Source organism: Cyrtonyx montezumae, unplaced genomic scaffold (assembly GCF_038088225.1).
Source record: "Cyrtonyx montezumae isolate F1298 unplaced genomic scaffold, pur_monq_1.0 scaffold_25, whole genome shotgun sequence".
Classification (NCBI taxonomy): Eukaryota; Metazoa; Chordata; class Aves; order Galliformes; family Odontophoridae; genus Cyrtonyx; species Cyrtonyx montezumae.
The window spans coordinates 433764-451953 of NW_027071992.1; the positions used below are offsets into that span (position 1 = coordinate 433764).

At 38.1% G+C, this 18190-nt stretch overlaps 1 protein-coding gene across 2 annotated transcripts in view; it reads left to right on the top strand.

Annotated features, from left to right (window-relative positions):
• The first annotated feature begins 14466 nt into the window (after positions 1 to 14466).
• Positions 14467 to 18190, top strand: part of SV2C (synaptic vesicle glycoprotein 2C) — an 82425-nt gene continuing 78701 nt past the window's right edge. For both annotated transcript variants that reach the window (XM_065739701.1, XM_065739702.1), the window contains exon 1: positions 14467 to 15049. In XM_065739701.1, the coding sequence (XP_065595773.1) occupies positions 14467 to 15049 (583 nt within the window). The remainder of the gene's footprint in view (positions 15050 to 18190) is intronic.

Below are 18190 nucleotides of genomic sequence, written 5' to 3' on the forward strand. Positions count from 1 at the left end.
CTTTGCTTAGGTGTGAACAGAGGGCCAAGCAAAGAGTGGGGTCTAATTGCCGTCTGCCGTCATCTAATGAGTGATTATAAAGAGGATGAATTCAGGAAAAGAAATGGAAATCCCACTGAGATAGAAGGAATAAATTGTTCACTGTGGGAGTGGAGATAGACCAGAGCAGGCTCATACAGATGCTGTGGAATCACCATTCTGTCATCAGAATTTGCAAGGGCATTGCACCAAAAAAAATCTTGATCCAGTTTTGAAATTAACCTGGCTTTCAGCAGGAGTCTGAAGTTACTAAATCCATTCATACCTTCCTTGCTCTATGATTCCAGTATTATGAAGGGTTACTAGCATAAAGACTGTTTAAATCAAAGTTACTAAATTATGGACTTCAATGTCCCTTTCCTGTGAGCACTTCTATACCATCAAGAATAATTTCTAGTTAAGACCAGGGCCTCTTTTCACATTTGCTTGCAAAATCAAAACATGTAGACCTAGGAATAAAGAATTTATGCTCAGAGAGAGAATTTAATTACTCACAGCAAAATACTCTGTCCTGTTAAACTGCATTCCATAAAATGTCCCTTATTTGGCTAGAAACTATTGCTCTTCTACAGACTGAGAAACAAAATCAAGATAATTACATTGATCAAAAATTGTTTTTTGCTGAGAAATAAGATTATTATTTCTCTTTTTAAGGAGACAAATTCTTGCAGTGCTGAATCACTTAGTTTTGTGTTTATTTATGAAAATTTAGTAGCTTATACTGTGAGCTCAGAGCTGGACATGAATTGACCTCAAGGCCACATTTATATTCCTTGGAAACTCTTCTTTGGAGTACACAAAGAAGATTTGACTAAAACTTACTGCACTTTTAGTTAGAACAGTTATTTCAAGTTATTCATGACTGTCAAGTGAAGTCCCTGATGACCAGAAGAAGGGAAATAGCACTCCCAAATTTTAAGAAATGTAGAAAAGTATATCTGGGAAACTACAGGCCAGTGAGCATTATGTCTTCCTGGAAAGTTCCTGGAACAGATCTGCCTGGAAACCTGGAACGTTCCTGGAATAGATCCTCCAGTGGTAGATCATGCCTGACAAATCTGGTGGCATTCTATGATGTAGTGGCACTGTCAGTAGACAAAGAGCAACTGATATGACCTACCTGGACTTCTGCAAGGCAGATATGGTCCCATATCACATTATTTTCTCTAAACTTGAAATACATGGATTTGAAGGGTAGAATACTCAGTGGATAAGGAATTGATTGAATGGGTGCAGCTAGAGGGTTGTTGTCAATGGCTCTGTGTCCAGGCAGCAGCCAGTGTCCCCCAGGTGATCTGTCATAAGACCAGTACTCTTCAACATCATCATCAATAACTTGGAGAATGTGACTAATAATTCAGCATCTGCTGATGACACCAAGCTGAATGGTGCAGTGGATACAAAAGAAAGAAGGGATGCCATCCAGATCTAAACAGGGTTGAAAAGTAGGCCCATCAAATGAGGTTCAGCAAAGTTAAATGAAAGGTATTGCACTTGGGTCAGGGCAGTCCCAGAAAGGAGTAGAGAATGGGAGAACTCAGTGAGAGCATACCTGCAGAGAAGAAAGCGGATATTCTGAATGATGAATGGGCATGAACCAGCAATGTGTGTCTGTGGCTTTTGAGCAGCATCAAAAGAGGGGTGGCTAGGGATTGAGGGAGATAATTGTCCCCCTCTGCTCTGCCCTCCTGAGGCCTCATTTGAAACCTCCCCAACACAAGAAAGCCATTCATCTATTCCAGTGGATTAAGAGGAATGCCATGAAAATGAACAGAGCAAAAAGAGGAGATTTAGATCTGATGTTAGGGCAAAATTTTTCACTCAGAGGGTGGTGAGACACTGGTGCTGGCTGCTTAGTGAAGCTATGGATGCCCCATCCTTGGAGGCATTCAAAACCAGGTTGGATGGGGCCCTGGGCATCCTGATCTTGTGGGTGGCAGCCTTGTACATTGCAGGGGGGTTGGAACTAGATGATCTTTAAGGTCTCTTCCAACCCAAGCCATTCTATTATAAAGCTAAAATAATAAGTTGAATAAATCTTGTTGAATCATAAAGAATAATAAAACTTGAAGACTGTAGAATTTTTTTTACCAGTTTAAGCTACATTATGGTATTTCTTGTTTAAAAGATAGAACATTTTCTTGAAGTATCCATGTCCACATCTCACAGGCATAGATAATTCTTTCATTTTCTTGGAATGATATAAGGTTTTGGTGTACTGGGCTGCTCTGGTTTTTCTCATAGGGACACAAGTGCTGCACTGTATCTTCCTTAAGATTATTTTTTGTATGGTCTGTCTTAAAAATAGTGCACTCAGATAAATTATTTCATTTTCACCAGGTGACCAATGCAGTGCAGAAGAAGCGTGTGAGAGTTCAAAACACAGAAATCTCATTCCTAAGAAACATCTGGTGGACAGCCCATTGCCCTTCCTTCTGGATTACTTACTGGTTGAGAGCATGTACTCTTAGGTTGTACCCCAGATGAAGACAGAGGAATACATCTGTGTTTACAAATCTTATTATTTATACACACATATATATATAAATCATCTAATTTATAGCAATAGGGTTGTTTATATGAATTATTTTACTCAAGGGCATAAGTTCTTGCAGAATAAGATCTCTTGCTTGATAAAGTGGAAGCCTTGTGGCAAATGAATTTTGACAGTACAATTTCCTGCCTGGAGAGACAGGTAGGAAATGGAACTGAATTACTGATTAAACTATTTTTCAGTCAAATGCTGATGACTCTTTATTAAATGTGCAATCTACTTTTAGGTTCATTTTATTTCTGGTTATTGGTTAAAACTATATTATTTTTTTTTCCAGGCTTGGAGGATTTGTTGTATGTTGTACTTCTTACACATAAAATACAAGGAATCCATTACGAAAATCTGTATTTCATTGTATAGTAGCAGGAATGACATATAAGTTCAGAACATTGCTTTCTTCAATTCCTATGGCTAGGAAAATTGAGAAAAGAAGACTGAGAGGGGACCTGATCCAGGTTTATAAATATCTGAGGTGTGGGGGACAAAGTGTCGAGGCCAGACTCTTCAGCAGTGTGTGGAGACAGGACAACTGAACAGGACAGAAACTGCAGCACAGGAGGTTCTGCACGAATGTGTGCAAGAACTTCTTTATGGTGAGGGTGACATAGCACTGGCACAGCTGCACAGTGGGGTGTGGGATCTCCTTCTCTGGAGATATTCAAGACCCGCCTGGACGCCTACCTGTGTGACCTGGTGTAGGAACCTGCTTTGGCAGGGGGGTTGGACTCAGTGATCTCTTGAGGTCCCTTCCAACCCCTATGATTCTGTGATTCTATGATTCTATGAAATCATATATACCATACCATATGTATATATATGAAATATGTGAAATACCATATATATATACCATATATATATATATGAAATCATATATACCATACCATATATATATATATGAAATATGAAATATATGGTATATATGAAATCATATATACCATATATACCCTATACCAGCAATTTTCTTTATCCTATTACATTTGTTCAACTAATAAACTCTATTTAATATTCTAAAAAATTGGAATAGAAATTCTGTGATGTCATTTATTTTTAGTACTTTAGTAATGTGCATTTTTTTTTAATTATGAAGACCTTTTAGTTGAGTAAAACTTTACAAGAACGCATATGGCATAACTGGAATAGGGTTGATGCATAGGAAACTTGTACTTCAGAAGGGCTGAATAAACATGTAGAGGTTTTTAAAAAAATCCTGTTGAGTGTAAAGAGTACAACTTAAAAGCATTCTTTGCCTGTTGGTTTAATAGCTCAGTAGCGACACAGAATGCAAGAGTTAAATAGTATGGTTGTGAATTTTGCTCTTGAAATAAGTAAGGAAAAAAGTATGCTGATTCAAATTCCTGTGAAATTTTTGACTGAATTAAAAGCTGAATTTCTTTTGCAGGAATTCCCCTTGCTGTCAGGCTGCAAGCAGTGAACATTGATCCAGCTCTACAATGTACATTACTGTACTTTTTTTTTAATGCAAGCTGGTAAACATGTACAAGGAATTGAGCACTTAATCAATGTGATATATATCCTGAGGCTAACATTATTCAGTGGTTTTTCAAAGCTAATTGCAGATGATAATCAAGATCCGGGTGATGAAGCAAGAATTATTATTATTTTTTAATTTGTTTACTTATTAAATTTAAATATTTATGACATCAGAATGCTGTTTTTAATTATTTTTTATTTTTTATTTTTTCTGCATGTGTGTCTTGTTGCTCATGCAATTGCTGTTGTTTTCCAAAAGACGGAAATTCAACTTTTAGATCTTTGTTCATGTCTTTCACTGGGACTTAGTTGGCTTATTTTACCTCCTGCAAAGTTATGTCTCTATACAGATACAAGTGAGTTGTTTTTTCTTATCTGCTCTTCAGACTCACGCAGCTATGGAGTAGGCAAGAGGACAGCTTGGAGCTGGAAACCAATTTCTGTTATTAGTGAGCTGGCACTGGTAGTATCATTTTCTGTCCATGAATAAAAGATATTATCTGATATGAGTCATCCAGGTGTCCTCTTGAGGGTGGCTGAGGGGAATCTTAAACTCTTTGAACAAGAAAAGTGATAATAATAGACCAAGTCCAATGTGATGATAGATGTAAATGCATATAAATGCCCGTTAGTAATGTGGAATGTTTTAAATACTTTACTGCCCAAGTGCTAGAGTAGTTGACATGGCACTGGACACCCCAGTCAAGTGTGACTACTGGTGCTTCAGTTTGCTTTGAGAGTGTGTAATTGAGGTGTTGATAAGGGAGACAGTCCACCTTATCTGTGGCGTTCAGGGAATGTAATTGATGTGGTACTGCTTCCCTGATTTATTGATACTAGCACTGACTTTCATTCCACAAAAAGCATGTGAGAGCGGTACCATCATGCAGGCTTTTGTATTTGAATCACTGAATTATTTGATTGTATTTGAACTACTCAAGCCTCAACTGGTTTTATTCAAGGACGTTGTCAGTTGAAATCCAGGGTGTAAGGCAATGCCTGTTCTTAGACTAGTTTTCCTGCTACTGCCAAAGACTGTATTCTAAGTGGTCATTCTTATATGAACTGCAATCAGCGTTTACTAGTGAAAAATACTTCCATATTTTCCAGCATGTATCTTTCTCTGGAGCCACTTGTAGACCATTTCAGCCTGCAGGCACTAGTGGTAATGCTTGTCCTTAGTTTTCACTGTCCAAAGGGTAGCCTGCAAGCCATGAACATATTCTGCATCTCTCCGGGGATCCTAAATGTCTGAGCAGTTTACACTGCTGAGCCTCACCTGAGCTGCTCACCAAGGCACTGTCTGCCTGATGGTCCTGGAGCTCCTCAAGCTTCAGGGGCTGTGAGAGTCATCAGAGAGCAGCAGCCACAGGGCAGCTCCACGGGGAAAGAGGAGGTGGGGGTTGGGGGACCGTAGGGGCATGGTGAGTTATGGGGGCCTGGGCAGGGGGAGGGGAGGTGGTGAGAATAAGTTTCCCATCTACAGTGGTGGTGGACAAGGCACAAGATCAGTCATGGAAAGCCAGTATGAGATTCAGGAATAGCAAGGGACAGTAAGATACCCTGAGTTTAGCACAAGTAGGGCTGGGGTGCCCAGCTCTGAAAGTAAAGGGATACCTGGGACCACGGCTAAGGCTGATCAGTGTCATTAGGACCTATTGTTGTTCATAAGTACAGAGAAAAATGGCTGTTGGGCATCATGGGGCTTTAAAATGAAATAAAAATGGTTCAAAATGTGCTTCAGCTCACCACACCTTGTTGCTCTGTGGAGTTCAACACAGGGAACAGAACATTTTTCAGGTTGGCATGCTGGCTGCTTTCAAAATAAGCTGAAGGAAACTTACTGAAATTGGGAAAAAAAATCAACAGCTCTTGTGTCTTTATTTGCTGCTTATTCTGTGCTTTAAATGGTGGAGCTCCGTGTTTGTTCAAGTTGTGCTGTCCACTGCTACATATTCTACCCAAGGGAAGAAAGCCATGCTGAGCTAGTGTTCAGATTGCATAAAGCAGATAAATTCTGTTTTAACAGAGATCTGGGTTGCAGAACTTGTAAACTGGAGACTGATGCCTTTTCAGTACAGAGTCTGTTCGTCAGATCTTCCTCTTTCTGTGCTCCCTTCTCACTTGGCTTATTGAGCCTACAAAATAAAGCCTCATGAAGTTCAGTGAACCAGGTAGGGATATGAAATGTAAGCCTCTAAAATATTAAATTTGTGAGTTAATGGAAGCCATCCACCTACAGTCACTTGAATTTACTATTTACATGAGGGCTTAAGTTTCCTTGGAGTTACTGAAAAATTGGATGTGCAAGTGTGCACTGTACAGGTTGTAGATCTTGTGAGTGGCAGCCTTGCGCATTGCAGGGGGGTTGGAACTAGATTATTATGTAATTTAGTTAAGCCAGCTGAAGAGACCTATTTAAGCATGTTCTTAGCAAATGATGGATATTGATTATGGAAAAAATCTGAGTTTGATGGAATCTCTAGTAAGTCTTTGTTTTCTATCATGAGTTGAAACAATATAAACAGTTTGCATAATTATAAGTCAGTATAGCCTTAAAAAAAAAAAAAAAAAAGAAAAAAAGACAGCAGGATATTTAATAGCAGCACTTTCAGTTGGCAGGGTTAGAAGGCTTGATTTCCAGTCTAGAGGTTATGAACTGGAAGCCAGTGAGTCAGACTTAATTGTAAAAATTTTCCACCTGAAATTGTTAATTTTTTCTCCAGGGAGTGGTAGGATTTTATGAGTGTAAGAAGTCACCTTTCTGAGTACAGCAGAACTAGCTCTCCATTTGGATTGCATATTCCATAGTCTTTAATATCTGAGGTACATCTGAAGTAGAGGGATAAGTTGCTGCCATTGTAGAATTTTAACACAGTTCCCTGTTTTTCTTCAGTTCATAAACAAAAGGTAGATTTTAAAAATGTGTTGCTTCCATCACAAGGGTTTTCTGATAATGAGATTAGTGAGAAAATTCCTGAACCTTAATCTGACTTTTTGGAAACTCAGTCTTTGGCCCCATCCAACCTGGCCTTGAACACCTCCAGGGTTGGAGCCTCCACAACTTCTCTGGGCAGCCTATGCCAGGGTCTTACCACTCTCTGAGGATGGAATGTCTTCCTAATATCTAACCTCAGTCTAGTTTAAAGCCATCCTCCCTTCTGTCCTATCACTATTAGGCCATGTTCAAAGTCAATCTCCCTCCTGTTTATAAGCTCTCTTTAACTACTTAAAAGACACAGTGACATCTCCCTGGAACCTTCTCTTCTCCAAGCTAAACAAACACAGCTTTCACAGCTTTTCTTCATTGAAAACGTGGTCCAGTCCTCTGATCATGTTTGTGGCCCATATTTGGATCCTCCCAAACAGTTCCACATCCTTCCTGTATTGGAGACTCTAGGCTTGGATATAGAACTCCAGATGGGGCTGCATGAAAACAATGAGTCACCTCCCTTGCCATGCTGTCACATGTCTAGCTTTTCATTCACCAGGACCCTGCCCTGTGGTCCTTCTCAGCAAAGCTGCTCTCAGTGAGTTCTCCCTCTCTGTACTCATATCTGGATTGCCTTGACCCATGCACAACACCTTGTACTTGGCCTTGTTAGACCTCATTAGACTCTGTGTGTCCACTTTTCAAGCCTATCCTGGTCCCTTTGGATGGCATCTCTCCCTTCTACTGTGTCAGCTGCTCCACACAATCATCATCAAACTTACTGAGAGTACACTCAATTCCACTGTCTATGTCACCTGTAAAAATGCTAAAGAGCATTGGCCCCCAGGCCCTTGGGGGACGCTGTTCGTCACTAGCCTCTACAATTCTCTTGCTAGTTTATGCACAGAATGCATGTCATTTACAGTAATCTATAAATGTTCTCCTACCACAACAGTTAAATGCATTACACAGAAATTTCCTGAGAGTACGAGTGTTGCAGATAGTACACAGGCCTTAGAATTAAATTTTAAAATGAGTGATGCTTTCATATTTTGCTTTTCATTATGAAACAAACTAGTCACATCCATTTCTCATTATTTGCTGTCTTTCATTGTATCTTTGCTTTGGGAATTGCACTGTTAGACACTTCCAGTTAGTCTGTGGCTTAGTTTCTTTTCTGGTATTTGAATAGATGTTCCATTAAAAGCACTGCATCTGGCAGAGTATACAGTTAAAATACAGAAAGTCTGTAATTCTCCCATAAGCATGTTAGATTTAAAAAATGATACGAAAACATTGAGTGATGCCAATATCATTAAAGACAGATCATCAACTTTTAATTGCTTGAAAATGAATATTAAAGTCAGATTATACAAAGCTTTGAAAGTTTTTGAAAACACTGAAAATATAATTTGCACAGGTATCTGTTAATATGAAATGAAGATATCCGATAAATATTTAATTACTCTTTATATCTCATATCTTTGCCAAATGCTTCTCCAAGACCAAATTTCTATGCAAATGGGAGATTGTTTTCTGTTTCTTTTAAGGATAGTGGTTGTTTAAGCTAACCATATAGGTTTTGTTTCCTTTGGTGAGAAAATGCTGCCTGTCCTCCAGAGTATTCTAAGTATCATTCACTTTCAAGGATGGATTTAGAAGACTCAGTTATTCTGTGAAAGATGTTTTCATACTCTCATATTCAGTGCTTGCTATTTGATACTCTTTAATAAAAATTAGCTCATTTAATGACATAATTTATATATTTTTAACATGTTATAACAGTACAATATTTTGAGTTGGAACATCTTAGAATAATAGAACAGTTGGGTGTGGATCACCTAGTCTAAAATCTGCAATTATCTGAACACTCAGATTGGGTTGCTCAGATTGGGTTGCTCAGGATTTTGACCACTTGAACTCTGGATACCTTTCAGTGATGCACAACCTCATCACGAAGAGCATCTTCCTTAGAAATAGATGGAGTTTCTATTGCTGCAGCCTGTGATGTTCATTCTTTCCTCCTTGCTCTGTACCCTTGAGAAGAGCCTGACACCATCATCTTCATAATTCAGGTGATGGGATACAGTGATTTGTTTCCTCCCTAAGCCTCCTCTTCTGGAGGCCTAGTAAGCCTGGCTACCTCCATCTCTCCTTGCAGGCTTCCTCCATTAGGCCTCTAATCATTTTAGTGGTCCTTTCCCTTCCAGTTTGTCATTGGCTGCTTTAAATTCTGATGGCAGTAAGGGGATAAAAAAGGACATGGTAGCCCAAAAGTGGCACACAAACAGAGTCAGCAGTATGCTTGTTGGTGCAACTCAGAATGTGACCCATCTGCCAGTAGGAAAATAGCACTCAGCAAGCTGTTGTTCAGACTAGTATTCACCTAGACTCTCATAGACTGGACTTCAACCTAACTCATGCAAGTATTTATTTAATTCAGGAATTGCTTTCCCCATCTCAAATTCTTATTTTTGTGTAACCAGCTTAATGAGATGTAGCAATAATACATGTTGTACCCTGTTTTAATATTTCTGTCAGAGTGCACTGTTTACCAGCAGCATTTCCTTCTTTAGTATCCAGCACTACTAAGATAAACTGCAAACAAATCAGTTCCTTCTGCAAACAAGCAGAAGTGTTTCTTTTTTGACCTTTATTTACATTCAAAGTTTTTCTATTTGTCTGCAGTAAAGTGTTTCATTGTATATATAAGCATTTAAATATACACATTATATATATATTTAATACTAGGCATCTAATAGTAGAGATATACTTATCTACACATATATATGCATGAAGTCTCTTTTTCTGTTAGATTTGGTGCATTTTGTCTCCTCTAATCAGATTAATTTCACTTTACAGTACACCTGGAAATCTTCCCCTCCTTCCCCCTCATTATCTAGGTCAAGCTGATGAATGCTTACCTTCCCCCCTAGATTCCCACAGCTGAACCAGAGAAGGTTAGTATGTCATCCCCGGTTTTATTATTTGTCTGTTTTTGAAAGATATTTTGGCAAAGGTGCTGGATGAATAATAATAAGTAAATGGGCTTCCAATCACAGAGAGTATAGTAGTTTGTCACTTTTTCCCTCCTTTTTATTTTTATTTTTTTCTCAACAGAAACAATAGAGATATGTTTCACTGGGGGAGGAGCTGCTTAACGTTAGCACTCTCAGAGCTAGCACCAGTCTGAACTTCAGCTTGTGAAAGAAAGTAAATACGAAGCAGCAGGCTCAGTAGATGCCATGCTGAAAATATGGCAAAGATAAATGTTTAAGAAGCTTTTGTGCCAGGGCTTAAGTATTGAAATTGAAGTTTCTATTCTTTATTTGGATATAATGAAGCAAGTACTGCTAACAAAAGAATCATTCTTCTGGGACAGTTTTGCATATGGAGGGGGAGAGAGGAAGTCCATAGGTATCCCCGTAAATTCAATGATTGGATGTACTTCTGCATGTGCTGCAGTCTGTGGTGGCTTGTGGGATTGCATCCTGTGTTAGATTCAAGCTATACCATGTGAGAATTGTCGGTGAACTTTAGTAAAATTTGAGTCCTTTGCTATTATGTAACAATGAGTGATACTTTTATTTCTTTGCTTATATATGCTGAGAGCACATGAGAGAAAACAGCATCATCTGTTTGTATGTTCAGGTACTTATTTTTCACCTGGATATAAAACCATTTGACATGTCAGAGTAGGATAATTGGAAGTGATTATGATCTAACAGAAGATTATATCTTCAAATGAAGACTAACTCATGACAACAGACAAACTCAGGAGAGACAAACTGCTTGTATCTATGCAAAGCACAATAACAGTAATAAAAGAAGGCTGGAAAAAGCAGAAATCAAACTTAAATCAAAATGTTGGCTAAAAGCAGTGAGGCACAGATTCAAGTGTGAAGTGTTTCTAATATTTTCTTTCTATTTGAAAACTATTTATAGATTCAAAAGAAACACAGGATGGATGCTGCACGAGGTCCCTAAGTGCATCCTAAATGAAGCTTTTTGAGTATGGCTTCCAGTTCTATTCCAGTAATTTGTTATGTGAAGATGAGCATGTAGTTAATACCATCTACCTGTTAATAACCTAGAGCCCATGGCTTGCATTTAGAAAAGATGCAAGTGTTTGTGGGAATATGATTTCTGATATCTCCCAGATTTACAACTTCATGAAATTTCATTGATTTAATTCGCAATGTCCTGCTTTTACTTTAGGTGTAGCAAAATACGTACCATGAGTTAAACCACGTGAACGTGACAGAATGAAATAATATAGCAATGTAGTAGAATGAAATAGTAAACATTAGAGCAAAGAGATATCTTTGTATATTTGAAAGTCTTGAAATATGTGTTTGTTAATATTACTTGAAAAAAAGGAAAAGTATTTCAAGTGAAAACACTATATTCCCAAGGAATAATAAGTTATTATTTTTACATTTTTATTTTTATTTTAAGAAACTGAATAGGATTCTGGTGTTCAGTTTAATTAAAGCAAACAGCTTTGTTGGGTAACACTAACAAGAATGACTGGATTTTCGGCTTCTTTTGCTGCTTTATGCTACTCAGGAAGCTGCTAATCCTCATTCGTTCAGAGTCTCCAATTGCTTACTTACAGTCAGTCAGTCTGACATAATTAAGAGGGTGGGGATCTATCATGCATGGGCTATAAATAATCGTTCTTTGTACGTCTCACCCTTAAGGCAGGGATTTCAGTTTACTGAGAAGGAAAAGTTGTTTAAAGAATAGTGGCCCAATAAAGTATGCTGCTTGGAAACCTAGGCAAGATAAAAGAGACATTTCTGTTTTCACACTCAGTATATCTTTCCTGTCTGCCTAGACAGAAGTTTAATTTAGTCTATGTGCAGATTTTTTTTTGCTGGCAGAGTTATGTTGTTAATTAATTTGAACAGGTATAATTCCTTATTGACATACTTGGTCTATTATAAACTACCCTATAAGCTGAGTTGCTTTTGAAGATTTATTTTTAGAGCGTTGCTCACTGAACTTATGAGGTAGGTGAACCATAGAAGTACAATCACTGCTTTGCCACTGTTGACATTTGCACCTTCATTCAATATTCTTAACTCTTGCTGTCTTCTCTCCATAGACAGACTCTACAGTAAAATTGAATTTGACAAAATCAATATGAACTGAAAATCTTTAGAAGAAGGATGTAGTTTCTGAAAGGAAAAGATTAAGAATCATAGCATTTGAGACTTTAGTTTAAATACACTATGCATGCACACCTTGAAATAACCTGAAATGATCAAAATGATCTGGGAACACTTGGCAATTGTTCACTCTCAGAGAAATGATAATTAGGAACTGGTGAAGGTCTTGGTAGTGTCTGTGGAAGGCTGCAACAGATACGTTGAATGTTTTGAGTAGTTCAGTAACAGCTAGTGGATACTGCAGTCCATACATAGAATGAGATGCCTAATTCAGTACAGAGACTAACTTCAGAGGAGCACCTTGAAGACTGAAAAGCTGCAATTAGAGAAATTGCCTTAGCATAAAAGATTCAGCAAGATGACCTACTTAGAAAGATGATCATGTACCTAAAAGCAAGCTACAGTTTTTGGTCATAAATATTACATGATATATATATATTTTTTTTCGCTAAGGCTGCATTTCTTTTCCAGTAAATGTTTCAGTTTGCATTGAAGAGCTGAACAATGACATCACACCTGATTTCTGTGAGAAACATACAGAATGGTTGAAGTTAATTTAGAGGAAGGGACTGAAAACAAATAATAGGTGAATTTCTATAATCATTATAAGAACAAACAAATCTAGAGAAATATATTTTGGCTTCTTTTACCTGCATATTGTATGATGTTTCAGGTTGGTTTTCTTTTATCAAAAGTGCACCGTGTCCTTAGTTAATATGATGATGCCTGTAATTCTTTCTGTCCCTCAAAGCAGTGTGAGCCTGAAAACCGATGCCTGGAATATACTTCTGGAAAGGGTTTGTGACGGAACAAATAGATGTGAGCTTCTGAGCTCCTGTTGACCTCAGAAGATAGATCCACAACACCTCAGAAGCAGGATTTTCTTCAGAAATTTGCAGCCATTTATTCTTATTCCTGTTTTTTATATCCCACTGTGTCCTCAGTATTGCAACTTCAGATTTTTGTGAGGCTGCTGGAAAAATGGATCAATCATTAAAATGACTGGTTAAAAATATCCTCTTCCCCAAGCTGGAAGCAGGCAATGTTTTCTTGGAAGCACTGGTACAGAGATTTAAGCCTGCTTTCTCCCAGAGGTGGGGTTTCTGCAATCCTGATGCAGCACCCAGTTTATCTCCTGACCCTCTGGAGACATGAGTAATGGTGTAGTTCTGTAATCAATTTCAGCTGTTATAACTAGGATGGTTGCCAAAGAGAGAGCCTGCTTTTCTTCTGTATTTCTGCCTGCACTCAGCCACCATTGCTTTATAGATTGTGCAAGCATGTAATGAGCCAAATTACCTTGCTGATATACTTAAACATTGCTCAGGAGAAAAAAGGAAAAGGTTATGTCTTCAGTTAAATAGGCATGCTGCTTGGTATGCAGCCTCAGGGTCACAAATACTGACACAGGGAAAGAGTTGGAACACTATAGCAGGGTGACTGGAAGGGGGACTAGGATGGAACATTCTGGTGCTTTCACACAGGTAGATCAGTGTGAGCTCGCACTGGACTAACATGCCATGGTGTATTAGCTGAGGATACGCAATTGCTCCAACCTGCCTGTCACAATGGGCAAGTAAGAGAGGGATGCTTTCTGTCTGATTTAGGGACTGGAAATTGCCCAAGTGTGGAACAGTTACCATTTCAATGTGCTGGTCTCCCTGCACTGACTGTAGCATGAGGCTGCATCAAGATCATTGCTAAGCATTGCTCTATCTGTATGCATTGACCAAGTTCAGTCAACCAGTACAGAGCTCAGAAATAATATCTCCTCACTAGTTCTATTCATCTGGGGGATGGAAGTATTACTGAAACTTTATGGGAAATCTTTGAGAAGAAAAGCAGATATTTGCAGCATTTTACTACATTTTACTACATTTATAACAGTTCAAATGGGAAAGGACAGTGGAGACAGAGCCATTGTGAAGTACAGGTTGTGGAACTGCTTGTTCTCTTTCAGAACAAAATCCAGCATCTATTGAAAAATTCAATGCTATAAATTTATTTCTGGAAACTTGTAGATACTGTTTTTTTCTCTGGAGTACTTTCCTGATGTCAAATATTTGCACATTTTTATAGATGAAGTCCTCAATTGTGGCGTTCAGTGTTGATACAGTATTACATAATGTGGAAAAGCAAATAAGAAATAAAGTGAAAACATTTTTTTTTCTCTCTCATATTTTGCAGATTTGTCGCCTCTTCTTGCTGGTGTCCAACACAAAATAGATTTTCCAAATAGTGTTCAGAAGTTGCCTCTGCAGTAGAACAGATACAAGATGGAGGAAACATACAAAGACAGGACTTCATTAGTGAAAGGGGCAAAAGATATTGCCAAAGAGGTAAAGAGGCAAGCAGTGAAAAAAGTGAATAAAGCTGTTGACAAAGCTCAGGATGGCTACACACAGAGGTCCTACAGTCGATTCCAGGATGAGGAAGATGATGATGACGATTATTATGTCCAAGGAGGAAATTATAGTGTGGAAGCTAATGATGATGAAGGATCAAGTGAAGCAACTGAAGGGCATGATGAAGATGATGAGATTTATGAAGGGGAATATCAGGGAATCCCCAACATGGGGCAGGGCAAAGATGGCATGGTGGCCTTAGGGCAACCTATGCGTGATGAATATAAAGATCGTCATGAACTGGAAACAGAAAGGAAAGCTGATGAGGAAGAACTAGCACAGCAGTACGAACTGATAATACAAGAATGTGGCCATGGTCGATTCCAGTGGGCCCTCTTTTTTGTTTTGGGAATGGCTCTGATGGCTGATGGTGTTGAAGTTTTTGTGGTTGGATTTGTGTTGCCCAGTGCTGAGACAGATATGTGTATACCCAATTCTGGATCAGGATGGCTTGGTGAGTGAAGTCTTTTTTCTGTCTTTTTTCTGTTACAGATGTCACTTTCATTATGCCTAAGTATGAATTTTGTTAACATCAATGCTAGCATACAAATATCTTTACACTGAAAATAAAGAAGAAAAACACATTAAGAGCCAATATCAATTTAATGAAATTTATACTTTTAAATAAGTTGTTTTCTTTTCAATCTGTTAAACATAAATACATCAGTAAGGTGGAAGATTGCATAGTAAAATTTAACAACGGAGAAATATTATTCTTGTTTACAGGATCAGGTATCCAGATATTATAAGGAAATAAAAAGTGAAATTTTGGAGCTCGTCAAGATTTATACAGATGTGATAGAGAATAAATTACATATTACACAAAGCTGTCCAGCAGCAGTTATGATACCAAGCGAGAGCATTCCCAAGGTGGGGTGGAATACTGTAAGGGGAATGGCAGGAAATCCGAGGAAAATTCTATCTTTTTTTATCATTTTTATCTCTTTTTCTCTCAGTGTCTATTCTCTAGCCATCCAAAAAAGCTATTTTCAGTCAGGGAGACAGAAGCCACAGGTGTGAATGGCTAAAGATGCTCACAAGTTACACTTTCTGTGTCTAGTTGGTTGGTGGGGAAGGGCTGCATCTTGTCGCATTGACACTTCTCTCTGGTGGTGCAGAGAGGCAAGCTGAAGAAACCTTTTTTGTGCCTAGGTGAGGGTACTGCTAGCCAGTCTGTGCTTGTGCTTTCTGGGTATGCCTGACATTCTGATACTGATAGTCTGGCTCTGTTTATTTCAGTCAAGTAGGTTGTATCCTTCCTCATATATATTTAGAACCCTTCTGTGTCAGGAGGTAATGATTAGAAAGAGGAGCTGAGTTCTCACTGTGTGCTTTGCGAAATTTCTTTCCATCTGATGATCTATTGTTAGAAATGAACTGCTCCAGCTATCTGTACAGTGCAGTGATTTCTACTAAAATAAATTAATTTATCTAAATTTTTATGCCTAAATAGGGTGCAAGTAACCTGCTTGGTACTGCTTGTTTACAGAAACTTACTTTTTTGGGTCATTTAATTTGTCATGCTTCAATCTGTGAGTTTTCGAATGTGCTTTTTACAGAAGGAGTGTGCATAAACGTATCTATATATAGCTGTTTTGGGCCTTCACAAATAGTTCTAAGAGTAGAGAGAAAGAAGAGAAACAAAAACAGCCTGAAAAGGAATGTTACCTTAATGTTACTTTGCCAGTGCTGATAATACCACAGAGTACGTAATACGGGGGAAAATAACTTTATATTTTCAAAAAAATGTGTTTCATTTAAACAACTGTTATAAGCACTGTGGAGGTGCCTGTGATTGAGAGTGGGAGCTGTTGTCCCCACAGTTGTAGCTGGCTATGAGAATTCACATCCATCTGTTATAAAGGATGAGGGCTGAGGGTTCCTCAGTCATTTGATTTTTTTATGATGTTGTCTTGAAATATATTGGAATGACTCCATCACTTATTAAATACAGTTCAGTACAGAAGCTATTAAATGCCTCATATTATGTATGCATTGGCAAAACTATTGCTTGACAATAAAATTAACGGAAGACTTAGTTGTACAAGCAATATATTATCATGTCTAATGTATAGGATCTGTGATGGCTGTTACCGTATCTTCCTTTTGTAATAGTAGAACACTAACCTCTGCATCATTAAACAAATAACCCTACGTTAAAAGATTAAGGTGCTGATGACAAAAATAAACAAAAAACACACACACACAAATCTTTTTTTTCCCTTGCAGTGTAGAGAGGGATTGTAATGTGGTTGTTTTATCAATAGTTGCACAAAAATGCTATTACTTGCCAATCGCTAATAGAAATGCACTGTAGATTGCAATCCTTATGTACAATGATGACTATAATACTTAAAACCAGTATAGATATACAGCCTTTGCAGACTGCATAACCATAACTTCAGTAATACAAAATATTCATCAGGCCAGTGAATGCTTAGTGAAAGTATTTTACTACGATTATAACTAGATCCTCTCAGCTATGCATTTTAATTGCTTTGCTGCTGTGATTTCACATCATGATTATGTCCTGACTGAGGTCTTCAAGACAGGCATATTTTTTTAATGATTTTAACTTCATAACCAAGAGGACTTTAATGTTAGATTACCAAAGTCATAAGACCAGTGCTAGGTGTTATGAAGAGTAATTCTTACACATACATAACATTTATTTCTAAGGCATTTTGCTGGACTAATAAGAAATAACCTGAGAGCACCTTAATTTATCATTGAAAAAACACTCACTGACTCAACTGATTGTAAAAACTGATTTCTTATATCCCATCCATACTTCATGCCATGATCGTTTATTAGAAGACCTGAGCTGATTTGGCAATATCTATAAAAATATTGTATTGTATTTGTCGATATCTATAAAAATATTGTCACATTTTTGTTTAACTTGCACCAGACTAAATTCCCAGATTCCCTCTATAGTCACTCCTGTGAGATCTTCTGTCTTCTACTGATTAACATCAGCAGTATTTCAGAGCCCATAAACTTATGAGGAGGTTTTGATTAGAATCAAGAACTCATTTCTTGATGCCTTTGGGGTTAAATAAAAATAGTGTGGGTTGTTTTTATTTTTTTCCCCCTCTAAATTTATGTTTCCTTCAAAACAGGGAAGTTGATGTGATTAAACTCATGTAAGGTTATGGTAACTTGTCAGCAAGTGTGTGGGTCTGTTTACAGTACGTCCACATCTTTTGTATTGGGGGGCCCAGAACTGAACATAGCACTCCAGATGTGGCCTTATAAAATCTGACTAGAGGGGAAGGATCTCTCTTGATCTACTGGCAATACACTGCCAAGAATACGCTTACCTTCTTTGTGGGGAGGGCACATTGCTGACTCATGTTCAAATTGACATCATACAGGACTTACTGGTCCTTTCCTTCAGAGCTGTTTTCCAGCTGGATGGACCCCACATATGCTGGTGCCTGGGGTTGCTCCTTCCTCTCCAAGTGTAGAACTCTTTGCTTGTTGAACTCAGTAAGGTTCATGTCAGCCCACCTCTCCAGCCTTTTGAGGTCCCTCTAGACAGCTGCATGGCCCTCTGGTGAGTCAGCTGATCCTTCCACTTCCATATTATGTT